Source organism: Hevea brasiliensis, chromosome 15, assembly GCF_030052815.1.
Source record: "Hevea brasiliensis isolate MT/VB/25A 57/8 chromosome 15, ASM3005281v1, whole genome shotgun sequence".
In the NCBI taxonomy this organism is placed as follows: Eukaryota; Viridiplantae; Streptophyta; class Magnoliopsida; order Malpighiales; family Euphorbiaceae; genus Hevea; species Hevea brasiliensis.
The window spans coordinates 6,879,310-6,895,481 of record NC_079507.1 but is presented as its reverse complement, the minus strand read 5'-3'; the positions used below and the strand labels follow the sequence as shown (position 1 = coordinate 6,895,481).

The window sequence follows — 16,172 nt, the reverse complement described above, 5'->3', positions numbered from 1 at the left end:
ATTTAACTATACTTAAAGATGATTGATATGAGATTTGTCTTTTAAAAAAGGGTATGCATTTTATAACATTTATTAGATTAACAGAAAATGATGATTTTTCATTATATATATATTTATTTAAAAATTTAATTTTTATGAAATATATGTATTTTATATTATAAATTTATGTACTTAAAAAAATACACTTTACAAAAATTTATAGATATAGTATTTTTTGAAAATAATATAATATAATATTATTTTTAATTAATAATAATTTTATGCTTTTATTATTATTAAAATTAAATAATTCAATTCATTATTAGTAATTTAATATATTTTTATTATATTAATTAAAAAAAAATTTACTTTTATATTTTTTGAAATAACATTATTTTTATCATTAATCTATTATATTTTTTTTATAAAAAAATAAATATCAATTTACATAAAATATCAAATAAAATATAAACATTTCATAAAGTTTAAATAGTTTTTTTATAAAGTAATTTTATTACATTTTAGATAAAGTTATCATGAAAACTATTAATATATATATATATATATTAAATAAAGTATTTTAATTAATTATATTATAAATTAATTAAAAAATTATTATTATAACAGATAAAAATTTATTTAAATAAATTTAAATAAAAGAGAAATTTGGTTAAAAATTAATTAATAATAATTTTATCTTATTTAAAATGTAATTAAATTAAAAAAAATAAAAACACACGCATATATGCATAGACATTATGCTAATGGAAATACTGGGAGAGAGAGAGAATAATACGAGAGATTGTAATATGAGAAATTGAAAGAGACAAAAATAATGAAAGATGAGAAAGAGGGATAAAAGAGAAGCAAAAAATTTAGATTTTCTGAAGTGAAGGGGAGAGGAAGATAAAAATGATAGGTTGATGTGATATTTTTATTATTTTATTAATAAAAAATTTAAAATAAATTATAATTTTAATACTTAAAAATATAGAATTTAGTTATTTTTTAATAAGTGCTTTTAAAATTAAGATTTAAACTCAAATTAAATTATTTTAATATTGATGATTAACATTTTTTTGATTTAAATAAAATTGTAAACTTTAAGAAATATATATATATATATATATATATATATATATATATATATATATATATATATATATATATATATATATTTCTTAAAGAAAAGAGAGAAAAGGAAAATGAGAAAGCCTCATCTTCCTCCACCTCATACTCACTTCGGCCCGGAGAGAAAAAAAGTGCGGCGCATGGAATGGTAGCCTCGAGTCAGCTAGCCAAGGCATTAAGCACAAGATATATCCCTCCTCTTCCTCCACCGAAACCTTTTCGTTCTTCCTCCCACATTCCTCTGCAGAATACCATAGCTGTCGCCGTTGACTGAGTTTTCCCTTTCCTCTCCTTTCTTGTCTTCTAAGTTCTGCTTCGTCCCTCCCTCTCTTTTTCCTCATTTTCTCGCTCTCAAATCGAGTGTGCGAAGGTCCTTTGTCCTTGCTTGATCTATTCTATCAACGCCAACGCAATGGTCCAGCTCGTCAAGGAGGACAAAGAAGCTAACGCTTCAGCTTCAGGCGAGGAGGAAGAGAAGAACAAGAAGAAGAAGGAAAAGTCTAGTCTGCCGCGAACTTTTCTTAACGCGACAACGGAAGAAGGTTTGAAGCTATTGGTAAAATGTTTGTACTGTTCAGTAGTTTTATTTCTTTTTCATTGTTATTATTATTATTATTATTTTCTTTCTGGTTTTCTATTGGAAAATCAGGGAAAAACTTAGAACTATTTATGCTCAAAGAAAGTGAAAAATGCATGTTAGGTATTTCTTGGATTTTTCTTTTTCTTTTTCTTTTGGAGAATGATATGTATTTAGATGAATAATATTTAGTAACGTACAGAGAGAGATTAGCCACTGCACATGTATGAGCTATGGTTTGAATTTCCATTTAACTATGCTTAATACTAATTTTGGATAAGTGATTGTAAGAATTCACTTGCTCACCACACCCCCTTTCCCTTTATGATATGATTATGATGGATGTTCTTTATCTTCCCAAGGTTTAGAACTATAGAAATAGGAAAAAAAATGTTAATAATGAAATTATTATTTTCTGTTTCTGGCTTGCAGTGTGGATTTGCTTTCTCCTCTTGAATTTCATTTTTTTCCTCTTGAGGTCTAAACAGCATTTTGCTTTTTTTTTTTTTTTTTTTTTTTTGGTTGTTGTTGTTGTTTACTGGAAGCATTGTATAGCTGTGGCTCCCATTTGCTAATGAAAAATATGTTTTGAATGCTATATTTATTGCTTAAAATGGTCAGATACATTCTGTGGCTGGATACTTGTTTCTGTTTGGCACTCTAATGGATGAAAAGTTTTGTCTTCTTTGGTCTGAAATGCTTGAAGTATGAGATTCAATATTTTCTTTCTGTTATTTTTTCATATGACCAGTTTGAACATCCTTTAAATGTAGAAAGTGGAAAAGATAACTTTAGATGCTTTGCTTTTGTATTTGCTGCGCTGCATTATTTAGCTTTTAAATCACAGTTGCAGTGCTGCTTCAAATGGGCTGTTGTGAGCATGATGTTAGGGTCACTCCTTTCTTGTATGTCATTTCATTTTTAAAATAATGAATGGCGTCTGACGCAAATTTGAAGGAATGACTCAAATGTTACATTACTAATTCTTACAATGAATTTTGACCATATATATTCAGGAATATAACTTACTTTACTCAAGGATAAAAACAAGCATAGAAACTATTTATAAGAGAATAAATAGAACACATTGGGTGGAATTTGACAAATCTCCATTGGAAAAGTAAAAAGATTTTCAACTCATGGTTTCAATACACAATTTTAAAATGGATACCATGTAACACACATTCAGAGGGTGTTCTAGCTTAGTTGCTCACTTTAAAATTTTTTTATCCCACGTGTATTAGCTTTTGCACTGTTAGTCTCTTTTCTGTTGAAATCTTTGTTGGATTCTGTCAACTATGTACACACTGCTCTTTTATAAACAGTTCACGTACTTGATTAAGAAACAAAATAGTAAGTGGAATTGAACAGAAAAGGCCAAAACCATGGTTTTCAAATTTGGCTTGGTTTGAGAATTAGTGAAGGCAGAGGGCTTATTAAATTTATATTATGCAATTAATGATTTTAATAAATTAATGTTAATATACTAATATTAAACTAAATATTAATATATTAAATTTATATTACCTTTATAAACTAATTTAGCATACTAGTTTAATATATCATCAATTTTTCTAATTTAACTCTTAAATTTTAATTAATAACAAAACAAACAACAACTCAGTCTTAATCCCACACTAGTTGGAAGCCAGCTATATGGATCATTTTGTGTCATTCAACTCTGTGTAAGATCAATTCCACATCAATATCCAAAATTAAGTAAAATTTACTATCCAAAGACACTGGTGATAAATTTGCATTATCCATAATAATGGTTTAGATTTATCTTTTAGAAAAATAGATATCATTAACGTGTTCACGATGTTAAAAAAAATAAAACATAATCATCTTGTATTTTTTTTTCCATGTAGAGGGTTGTCATGTGTCACTAACTAATGATTGCCATATGTACTCAGTGATGTCGTTTTGTACACAATTAGAAAAAAAAAAAAAAAAGATCGAAAACCCGGTTGACTTGTGAGACTTATGATTGGGTTGACCAGGTTTTATGGGCTTTAACTGGATTTTGTAATTTCCGGTTTTAAGGGTGACTTGGATTGGCCCTATGCTAGTTTCCTAGGTTGTTGGGTCTAACCGGCCTGGCTAGTTTGGGTTTCAAAACCATGGCCAAAGCAATACATTTACTTTTTTGCTGTTATTCCTTTAATATTTTATTACTGTAAGTACTTTCACTTAACACCATTATGTTAAGAATTTTGTTAGTCTTACGTAAAGGCTACACATAAATTAATAGTATCGGGAAGAAGAATAATTGGTGAACCATATTTGTAGAAAATGGGGAAAGAATTCTAAAAATTGCTAAAGAAAGAAGTAGGCCCTGGGGGGATAATTGCAAGGGTTTAAATAACAATTCAACTCAACTCAACTATGCCTTTATCTCAAAAATTTGGGATCGGCTATATGGATTCACTTTCTCTACTCTAAACGATTTTGGGTTAAATCCTCAGAAATGTGTAATGCTTCTAGGTCATGTTGTACTACTCTCCTCCAAGTCAATTTAGGTCTACCCTTTTTTCTTTCTATCCTTTAACCTAATGTGCTCTACTTGTCTAACTGGAGCCTCCGTATGTCTACGCTTCACATGACCTAACCACCTTAATCTCTCTTCTCTCAACTTATCCTCAATTGGCACCACTCTTACCTTTTCTCTAATACTCTTATTATGGACTTTATCTAGTCTAGTATGGCCACTCATCCACCTTAATATTCTCATCTCTGTAACTCTTATTTTAGTCGCATACGACTCCTTCAGTGACCAACACTCACTATCATATAACATAGCCAGTCGTATGACTGTACGGTAAAATTTTCCTTTCAACTTATTGGGAATCTTGCTCTTATAATGGTTATGGTGGTAATAACTTAATGCCCTTCAATATAATGGTAAATTGAAAAAAATTGTGGTGTTATAACAACTTTTTTTTTTAAAGGTACACCAGTAATTATATGCAGAAGAAACAAAAAAACTAAAATAAGAAGAAAGGAACCTAGATGTATAGTTATGTATGAGCCTTCATTTTTGCATTTATTCTTTGTTTACCCTCCTCATATGAGCCTTATGCATGGATGTATAATCAAAGTGGTTAATAGTGACATTGAGGTTAGATTATATATGTATGTGCATATGAAAGATAAATTTCAAGAGTTGTTTTTTTACTTTAAGGGTTGTAATAAAGATGTCCCTGAATTTAAAAATGTAACATAAAATCTCTTGAATTTTCAAATTTTGTATCGTAAAATCTTCCAATTTTCAATAGCCGATTTATAAGTAACATGTTGATGTGGACAATCAGAGTGGCGATAATGTGGACAATTGCTGTTGTTTTTGTAGGTAAAGCCCCTTTTATCAGCTACAATACATTTAACACCCCATTATCCCATACGATTGAGATTCTTTCATCCTTGATCTGTGAAAAAAATCATAGCTGGTTTTGCTACTATCATATAGAGGGGAGAGAATTGTTTACAACATTACTACTCAGAATTATATAAACTAACTATTGGGAGTCAAAAGAATTATACTGTGCAAAATTTTAAAGTTCAAGGGATTTTAAGTTATATTTTTAAGTTCAAGGACAACTCTGTGTAATTCTTTATCCCAAGAATTTGGGGTTAGCTATATGGATTCTCGTTCTTCATTCTAAACGATTTTGGTTAAATCCTAAAAAATGTGTAATTCTTCTTGGTCATGTTGTACTACTCTTCTCCAAGTCAGTTTAGGTCTACCATTTCTTTTCTTTCTATCCTCTAACCTAATATGCTCTACTTGTCTAACTGGAGTCTTCGTATATCTACGCTTCACATGACCAAATCACCTCAATTTTCCTTCTCTCAACTTATTCTCAATTGGCACCACTCCTACCTTTTCTCTAATACTTTCATTACGGACTTTCTCTAGTCTAGTATGATCACTCATCCACCTTAACATTCTCATCTCCGTAACTCTTATCTTAGACACATACGACTCCTTCAGTGCCCAACACTTACTACCATATAACATGGCCGGTTGTATGGCTGTACGGTAAAATTTTTCTTTCAACTTATTGGAAATTTTGTGATCACATAAAAATCCCGTGGCACTTCTCCACTTCAACCATTCGGCTTTAATCTTATGACTAACATCCTCCTCACATAACAATATAATCATTTTATTAAAATCTCACTATATGTTTTGATATCATTATTAAAGAGATGGGGGATGTGAGGAGGATGTTAGTCATAGGATTAAAGCTGGATGGTTGAAGTGGAGATGTGCTACGTGAGTTTTATGTGATCGCAAGATTCCCAATAAATTGAAAGGAAAATTTTACCGTATAGCTATACGATTGGCCATGTTATATGGTAGTGAGTGTTGGGCACTGAAGGAGTCGTATGTGTCTAAGATAAGAGTTACAGAGATGAGAATGTTAAGGTGGATGAGTGGCCATACTAAACTAAATAAAGTCCGTAATGAAAGTATTAGAGAAAAGGTAAGAGTGGTACTAATTGAAAATAAGTTGAGAGAAGGGAAATTGAGGTGGTTTGGTAATGTGAAGCGTAGACATACGGAGGCTTTAGTTAGACAAGTAGAGCACATTAGGGTAGAGGATAGAAAGAAAAGAAGGGGTTGATCTAAACTGACTTGGAAGAGAGTAGTACAACATGACCTAGAAGCATTACATATTTCTGAGGATTTAATCCAAAATCGTTTAGAGTGGAGAAAGAGAATTTATATAGCCAACCTCAAATTTTTGGGATAAAGGCTTAGTTGAGTTGAGTTGAGTTATTAAAGAAAATGTTGATATCAATAATGATTTGAAAAAATTATAAAATAATTGAAAATTTTAATTTTGTTTTAAAGTAAAGGTCGATACATAAATATTGTGAATAAAAAATTAGGAACTTTAGAAACTCAAAAAATTGATGGATATTTTGATATAGAACTCAACATTGCAATCCTTGTTTTTGTACCATATACCTATCTTTGACTTTTCATTTAGTCAGTGTGTTCAAATGCATGTATTTGTAATGATTGAATGATTCTGTTAATGTCTCTCTCTCTGTCCTCAATTCCTAATAAATTTATCATTTAATTAAAAAATAATAAATATTTATTGTTATGCTCATCATTATTGAAATTTATTGTTAGATTTTTTTTTTCCAGCAATGATATTGGGTTTCTAATTTGACTGCAGTATTTCCTTATAAAAATCTATTCTATTTCTTATTCATTTTGTGGTTAGCTTTTTGGTTAATCTTATTAGAAAGGAAAATGTGCAAGCTGCAAACTAGGGATAAAGAAAGTGTTTAAAATTGTAAAAGGATGTTTCCAAACCCTATAGTGATGCTGTTATCAATGCTTTTTATCAAAGAAAGTTCTAACAAATAGATATAATATTTTCAAATTCACCCATAAAATGAGGAGGTGAGCAACTAGTGTTAATTGATGAGATTCATTTTACAAAGTTCACAATGCTCACAAAAGTCATATAAATCCAATTCCCAAATGATCAATTTATAGAAACAAGATTACTGATTGCCATTTCTATTCACATATTATTAACTGCTAGGCCATTTCCTTATCACTGTGTGAGTCCAGTGCTTAGCGGCATGGCCTTTGATGCTAATATATATTCTTATTTTTGGTTCTTCAATACTTAAGTAAAGAAGGCTTTGTGCTATAGTAGGATCTTAATTGCCTTCATGCTTGACCATATGACTCCTTTTCCAAAAAATGGAGGCCTGGTCACTGTGTAGAATCTTGCTTAAAATATAGAATAAGGAATTAATTACTTCTAAGTTGCATTGAGATATTATGATTACTGTTTTTGTGGTTTCTACAAAAACCATGGAAATGGAAGCCTATAACATTATGTTTGGGAGGAAGTTTTGGAGGTAAGGTATGATTTTTTAAAGTAATAGGTTTGTTTGGGAGCAAGGCATTTTTTAAAGAAGTTAAGGTTTTTGAAGGTTTGAAAACATTTGCTAGCTGGTCACTTAAATTAATAAAATTGGTAGCAATACACCGTGATTCGATCTTTTGTGTAATAAGATAACAATCCACCTCTATATGTTTTGTTCTTTAAGGAAAAACTAGATTTGAAGCAATATGAATGGCAACTTGATTCACATATTAGCTTTATTTGTTTAACTTCCCCACACCTTAATTCTTAAAAAAGTTTTAACCAGATGAGCGTACAAGTTGCTAGAGCCATAATTTTGTATTTTACTTTTGCACTAGATTTAGTAACTACATCTTACTTTTTACTCTTCCTGGATATCAGATTCCTTCCAATCATAATACAATATCCTGAAGTAGATCACCTATCTGTAGGAAAACATGCCCAATCTGCATCAAAGTACCCAACAACTTGTGAATGACCTTTGTTTTCATACAATAGACCTTGTCCACGAGATCCTTTGATACACTTGAGAATGCAAATTACTGCATTCCAGTGATCACTACATGGAGCTTGGAGAAACTGACTTACCAAACTAACAACAAATGAGATATCTAGTCGTGTTTTTGTGGAAAAAATGGATCGATTTTAACTCTACCCCAAAAGCTAGCTCAAGGGGGGAGGAGTATCCAAGTCCTATATTTAGCACAAAGTGGGACAATAAACTTCCTATTGTGGCATGAACATCAGGAGCATGAGATTTACAGGCAAATACATTTGCGGATAGCCCAACATTGAAGTAGGGTGCTCTGATACTATGTGAAAATAATAGAAAGAAAGAAAGATTTGGAAGAAAATCTGTATGCATATTTCATTCACAATTATACAGATGTATATACATGTTACAAATAGGAAGTGGACTCTTATTATACTTAGAAAGTGTAATCCTATTAAACTACTTAAGTAAAGCTGATAATCCAAGTGGATAAGAGACGATCTCAACAAACTGCACATATAATCCAATCTAGTGATGATGGCTTGCTTCCTCTGCTTCATTTGGACAATTCAATATTGTAGTCCAGCAATTCGGAATGTCTCAAAGTGAAGCTGATCATTTGGTGCTTTTCTGTCATGATGGCCATAATAGATGCATTTATTTGGTGCTTTGTGACATAGTTATTACAGGAAATGATCAGGATGAGATCTCTTAACTCAAACAATACTTATTCAGTAACTTCCAGACTAAGGACCTAGGATAGTTGAAGTACTTTTTAGGGATTGAGGTGGGACAGTTTAAGATAGGCATTGCTATTTTTCAAAGGAAATATGCTTTGAATATATTGGAAGCTCTTGTATGTTAGACTGCAGACAAGTGGACACTTCTATAGATCCAAATGTCAAACTTGTTCCTAAATAGCGGAGCCATTGGATAACCCTGGTAGATATCAAAGGCTAGTCGATAAACTCAACTATCTCACAATCGCACATCCAGACATTTCCTTTGTTGTAAGTGTGGTTAGTCAATTCCTCCAAGCTCCATGTAGTAGTCACTAGGATGCAGGTGTGTGCATTCTCAGGTACATAAAAGGAGCTCCAAGGCAACACTTGTTGTATGAAAACAAAGGTCACTCACAAAATGTTGGTTATTTAGTTGGAGATTAGGCTGGTTCTCCTTCAAATACTCAATCCACTTCAGGATACTGTATCGTGATTGGAGGGAATTTAATATCCTGTAAGAGTAAAAAGTAGGATGTGATTGCCAGGTCAAGTGTAGTAGCAGAATATCGAGTTATGGCCTTGGTAGCATGTGAACTTATTTCGGTGAAACAACTTCTTCAAGAGTTGAATTATGGGGAAATTAGTCAAATTAAGTTAATTTGTGACAATCAAGCAACCCTTCATATTGCCTCTAACCCAATTTTCCATGAAAAAACAAAACATATAGAGGTAGATTATCACTTTATTAGAAAAAAGATTGAATTAGGGTGTATTACCACTAGTTTTGTTAATTCAAATGATCAGTTAGCAGATGTTCTTACTAAATCCCTTAGAGGTCCACAGATTGAATATATTTGTAATAAGCTTAGAGAATATAACGTGTACGTTCCAACTTGAGGGGGAGTGTTGAGATATTTGCCTTGATTCTTGCCTTGACTCATGCACCTAATTTTCCTAATTAGTTGCTGTAATCTTTTAATTATTACTAGGATCTATAAAATAGCCTAGAATCTGTATATTCCTTTTTTGTAATCTTCTGTAAAGCTATGTAAATCCTAATTGGCTTGAGGAAATACTTAAGCTCTATAATTCTCTCACAATCTTCTTCTATTCTCTTCTTTCTCACATATCCTTGACCCATGAATCATAGTTCAACTGAAGTTGCCTAAGAGACATAATTATTGCTGCCTTGTAATTTGACAGTAGTAATTGTAGGAGAGGAGGTAATTGAAGAGAAAATTGGTTTTTCCGTAACTAGGTTTGAGGTGTTTTTTGTCATTTTAATTTTTTTTTAAAATTTTGAACGATGAAGGTACTTGTTATGGAAAGTCAATCACTATGTTATGGAAAGTCAATCACTATATTATTTCTCTGTATATTCTGTATTCTGTATTCCTATTTAGGATTTCTTATTTAGGATTTCTTCCTAATTAGTAGAACACAATTATAGGAATTAATTGTATATATATAACCATGTACAGATTAATTGAAATCAATGAGAATCATCTCTTCCTACATGGTATCAGAGGAGGTCATCAATCTAGGGTAACTATTTGTTCTCACTACCCAGCTCAGAAGAGACCTTGGCCGCCGACTGGCCGTTTCAACCCCGATCAACATCACCGGCATCGCCTCAACCCCCTCATTCCACCAGCGTGTCTTTGTTGCACGATCCGAAGATACCATTAAAGGACTTCTGAGGTTTGGCTCTCATATCCTATTTCGGTATTTGCTTGATTTGTGATTTTGGATTATTTTGTTGCTATAAGCACTTTGGATTAGCGTTTCGGTTAGTTTTCTGTCTCAACAAATGGCAGACAATAAGAATGTTATTTCTAATGTGATTCCGATGATTACTAAGATTACGGAACACAAACTTAATGGTTCGAATTACCTAGAGTGGAGTAAGACTGTTAGGGTCTATTTGCGTAGCATTGATAATGATGATCACCTTACTAAAGATCCACCCAGTGATGATACACGACAAACTTGGCTAAGGAAGGATGCTCGGTTGTTTTTGCAGCTTCGGAACTCGATTCATAGTGAGGTAATTAGTTTAATTAATCACTGTGAATTTGTTAAGGAATTGATGGATTACTTAGATTTTTTATATTCTGGTAAAGGGAATATCTTCCGTATTTATGATGTTTGTAACGCATTCTACCGTGCTGAGAAAGAGGATAAGTCTCTCACGACTTATTTTATGGATTTTAAACGGGTATATGAGGAACTTAATGTATTGTTGCCTTTTAGTCCTGATGTGAAAGTTCAGTAGGCCCAACGGGATCAACTAGCTGTTATGAGTTTTCTTGCAGGCCTTCCTTTAGAGAATGAGACTGCTAAATCTCATATTCTCTCCAGTTCTGAGATTTCCTCTTTGCATGAAACGTTCACACGGGTCCTTCGTACAGAGAGTACTCAATCTTCACAGCCTGCGAGTAGTGCTCTTATTAGCCATAATCCAAATGGACAACAGGGTAATAGAAGAGGAAGTAGAGGAGGAATTACAGGCAACAGAAGTAATCAGCGTAATGGAGAGGCTAGTTCTAATCAGGACTCAAGAGGAGTCATTTGTTATTATTGCCATGAGCCTGGCCATACAAAATATAATTGTCCGCAACATCATAGGAAAAATCAGCGATCACGGATGGCAAATATGGCGTGAGAATTCTCTGATATTTTCCTCTGAGAAAACTATTTTGGTATCTGCAGAGGATTTTGCACAATTTTCCCAGTATCATGCATCTCTAAAGCCTACCAGTTCCCCTGTCACTGCGATCGTTGAGTCTGGTAAATCCACTATATGCCTTGTGTCTTCTTCATCCAAATGGGTTATTGATTCTGGTGCGACAGATCACATGACAGGTAATTCTAGTCTTCTATCTGCTTTTCAGTCTAATCTCACTTCCTCTACTGTTACTTTAGCTGATGGTTCTACTTCTTGTGTCATGGGTTCTGGAATTGCGAACCCGACTTCGTCAATTTCTTTGTCTTCTGTTTTGTGTCTACCAAAATTCTCTTTTAATCTACTTTCTGTTAGTAAACTTACTCTTGCCTCAAATTGTTCTATTTCCTTTTTTCCTGACAAGTGTTTGTTTCAGGATCTTACAACGAAGCAGATTATTGGTAGAGGATGCGAGTCAGGTGGTCTCTACATTCTGGAAAATCATGTACCGCGGTCGGTTGTTTGCTTCAGTACGTTAACACCTCTTGAAGCTCATTTTAGATTGGGTCATCCTTCTTTGTCTACCATGAAGAAGCTGTGTCCTCAATTTCAGTCTTTATCAGTACTAGAATGTGAGTTGTGTCAGTTTGCAAAACATCATCGTTTGCCTTCTGTGTCTAGAGTCAATAAACGGGCTTCATCCCCTTTTGAGTTAGTTCATTCTGATGTTTGGGGTCCTTGTTCTGTTACATCTAAAACTGGATTTCGTTATTTTGTTACTTTTGTTGATGATTACTCTCGTGTTACCTGGTTATATTTAATGAAGAATCGTTCTGAGTTGTTTTCTATCTTTTGTGCCTTTTGTAATGAAATCAAAACTCAATTTAATATTTCTGTGCGCATATTAAGAAGTGACAATGTCAAAGAATACTTTTCAGCACAATTTCAGCCTTATATGACACAAAATGGCATTCTTCATCAGTCTTCCTGTGTAGATACCCCATCCCAAAATGGCGTGGCCGAAAGAAAAAATCGTCATCTTCTTGAGGTAACTTGTGCTCTTCTTTTTCAGATGAAAGTACCTAAACACTTTTGGACGGATGCAGTTTCTACGGCTTGTTTTTTGATCAATCGTATGCCGTCTTCTGTCCTTAATGGGGATATTTCTTATACTACTTTGTTTCCTACAAAATCTTTATTCCCTATTGAATCCCGTATTTTTGGTTGTACCTGTTTTGTGCGTGATGTTCGTCCACAGGTTACTAAATTGGATCCAAAATCTCTCAAATGTGTCTTCCTTGGGTACTCCTGGCTCCAAAAAGGGTACCGTTGTTTCTCTCCTACTCTTAATCGTTATATTATTTCTGCAGATGTCACATTTTTTTAGTCCACTCCATTTTTTCTCCATCATCTGTGTATGAGAGTCAGGGGGAGGAGGATGATCTCTTAATATATACTGTCCAACCAATGTCTGGTCCTCTCCCACAGCCTGTTCCTTCTATCTCTAGACCTACTCGACCTCCCGTTGTTCATGTTTATTCCAGGAGATTGGAGATTCCTGACTCAGATCCTCCACCAGCTACTTCGTTGGGAGATCCTGTACCTCATACTGATCATGATTCTGATCTAGACTTACCCATTGCTCTTCGTAAAGGTAAACGTTCATGTACTTATCCTATCTCTTCTTTTATTTCTTATAATCAATTGTCTTCTTGTTCTCGGTGTTTTGTTACTTCTTTAGACTCTGTTCCTATCCCTAATACTATTGATGAGGCACTGTCTCATCCTGGCTGGTGTGATCTATGAAAGAGGAAATGGAAGCTTTAGATGCTAATGGTACATGGGAACTATTGCCTTTGCCCACTGGTAAGAAAGCTATTGGTTGCAAATGGGTATTTACAGTAAAGGCAAATCCTGATGGTTCTGTGGCTAGGTTAAAAGCACGCCTTGTAGCAAAAGGATATGCTCAGACATATGGGATTGATTACCCTGATACTTTTTCTCCTATAGCTAAACTTACTTCTATTCGCTTGTTTATCTCTTTAGCAGCTACATATGATTGGTCCCTGCATCAATTGGATATCAAGAATGCTTTCCTTCATGGTGATCTTCAGGAGGAGGTGTATATGGAGCAACCACCTGGGTTTGTTGCTCAGGGGGAATTGGGTAAAGTTTGTAGGCTTCGGAAGTCTCTTTACGGCTTGAAACAAAGTCCTAGGGCATGGTTTGGGAGATTCAGTGAAGCAGTACAGGAATTTGGTATGCAAAAGAGTAAGTGTGATCACTCAATATTTTATAGGCAATCTGAGGCTGGTCTAATTCTCTTGGTAGTCTATGTGGATGACATTGTCATCATTGGGAGTGATTCTGCAGGTATTTCATCTCTTAAAACCTTCCTCCAAACTCAGTTTCAGACCAAAGACTTGGGATTGTTAAAGTATTTCTTGGGTATCGAAGTTATGAGAAGTAAGAAGGGTAGTTTCTTGTCTCAAAGAAAATATGTCCTCGATCTATTGACAGAGACAGGAAAATTAGGTGCTAAGCCTTGTAGCGCACCAATGACTCCAACTTTACAATTGTTAGCAGGGGATAGTGAGTTGTTTGAAGATCCAGAGAGATACAGGAGATTGGTAGGAAAATTGAACTACCTTTCAATCACTCGTCCTGACATTGCTTATGCCATTAATGTGGTAAGTCAGTTTATGTCTTCCCCAACTGTTGCTCATTGGGAAGCCTTGGAACAAATCTTGTGTTATCTGAAGGGCGCTCCAGGAAAAGGTTTGCTATATGGTAATCATGGGCATTTGAATGTTGAATGTTTTTCAGATGCCGACTGGGCTGGATCTAAGATTGACAGGAGGTTAACTACTGGATATTGCGTTTTTATTGGAGGAAATTTGGTGTCTTGGAGAAGCAAGAAGCAGAGTGTAGTTTCTCGATTTAGTGCTGAATCCGAATACAGAGCCATGGCACAATCAGTATGTAAGGTAATGTGGATACTTCAGTTATTAGATGAGACAGGTTTTAAGACCTCCCTGCCTGCGAAATTGTGGTGTGATAATCAAGCTGCTCTTCATATTGCTTATAATCCGGTGTTTCATGAGCGGACCAAATATATTGAGATTGATTGTCACTTTATTCGTGAAAAGATTCAACAACAGATCATCTCAACAGGACACATCAAAACTGGAGAGCAGTTAGGAGATATTTTCACAAAAGCTCTGAATGGAGCTAAGATTGACTACATTTGTAACAAGTTGGGCATGATTAACATCTATGCTCCAACTTGAGGGGGAGTGTTATGGAAAGTCAATCACTATGTTATGGAAAGTCAATCACTATATTTTTTCTCTGTATATTCTGTATTCTGTATTCCTATTTAGGATTTCTTATTTAGGATTTCTTCCTAATTATTAGAACATAATTATAGGAATCAATTGTATATATATACCCATGTACAGATTAATTGAAATCAATGAGAATAATCTCTTCATACAGTACTGTTTAAGAAAGGGAGAGGTACTGTTTAAGAAAGGGTTTAGGAGACTTGGGATTTAGGTGTAGTTGATGGGCTAGGATGGTGCAGAAAGGCGACCTTGGAGTGATTGCCGGTTGGAAACTGGGTCATGTGGATGTGGGGCTTAAGAGAATGATGTCCATTGACTGTCTTTGAAGAGTTGACTCGCTGGCAGCCCTAGAGTTTCTCCCTAGACTGGTGGTGTAGTCCACCTCCCTTGGAAGAACGTGAACTAAGGAAGCAGTGGGTTTAAGATAAAAGAACAATGAATAATCAAGCCTTTTTAGGATTTGATACCATGAAAGAAATAAAGAAGAAGAAGAGGATTTGTGGAATAGCTTGATTAATTTTCTCAAGATGTTGATATATTTATATATAATTATAGATAAGATATACATGATTATAGGGATTGGCTCAATGAGATATGCATGATCAATGACATCTCTATTCTAACACTTTAAATATTTAATCATTTCATGAACTGCAAATTTTTCAAAAAATTTGCACAGTGATAGCTGTTTTCCGTTACATCATGGTTGTTACAAGCTTGTTTCCATTATCCATATTCATGGTTGCAACTGCGATTTTTAAAACCATTTGTATGAATGGTATGATTGACATATTCCAACCAGATGGTATGTTGGTACAAAGCATTCAAGCATTTTAACTGCCAGGACATCTTATCTATGAGAGGTGAAAGGTCATAATGAGCTATCACTTTCATGTTTGTTTCTGACATGTTTATTCTAAGCATCCTTTTTTGTTTTCAACATATGTCTTACGATGTTCTCTGTTAGGTTTCACTTTTCTTGATGAAATAACTGCTTTCATATTGTTGACTGCAGGGTCAATATGTTGTCTTGATATCCAACCACCAAACTGAAGCAGGCCCTGCCATCATTGCACTATTGCTTGAAAAGACAAAGTCCTATATTGCTGAGAACTTGGTGAAGTGATCTTTTTCCATCCTGAGCATACTTCAAATAGCCTTTTTCTGTGTTTGAAATGCTGTCATAACCAAATTCTACCGATAACATTGCAGATCTATGTAGCAGGGGATGGAGTTGTAACAGATCCTCTTTGTTAGCCATTCACCATAGGCAGGTCCTTCTGAAGCCTTTAGATCTCGTCAACACTGATTGTTCTCTATCACATGCCTCTTAAATATTTGGGTTAAAAATTTCA

The 16,172-nt window shown here is 33.9% G+C and overlaps 1 protein-coding gene across 1 annotated transcript; it reads left to right on the top strand.

Annotated features, from left to right (window-relative positions):
• Positions 1–1,215: 1,215 nt before the first annotated feature.
• On the top strand, positions 1,216–16,087 carry LOC131173941 (glycerol-3-phosphate acyltransferase ATS11, chloroplastic-like). Its single transcript, XM_058136804.1, has 3 exons — positions 1,216–1,666; positions 15,833–15,934; positions 16,030–16,087. The coding sequence occupies exons 1-3, from the start codon at positions 1,523–1,525 to the stop codon at positions 16,072–16,074; spliced, it is 291 nt and encodes a 96-aa protein (XP_057992787.1). The 5' UTR covers positions 1,216–1,522; the 3' UTR covers positions 16,075–16,087.
• The last annotated feature ends 85 nt before the right edge of the window (positions 16,088–16,172 follow it).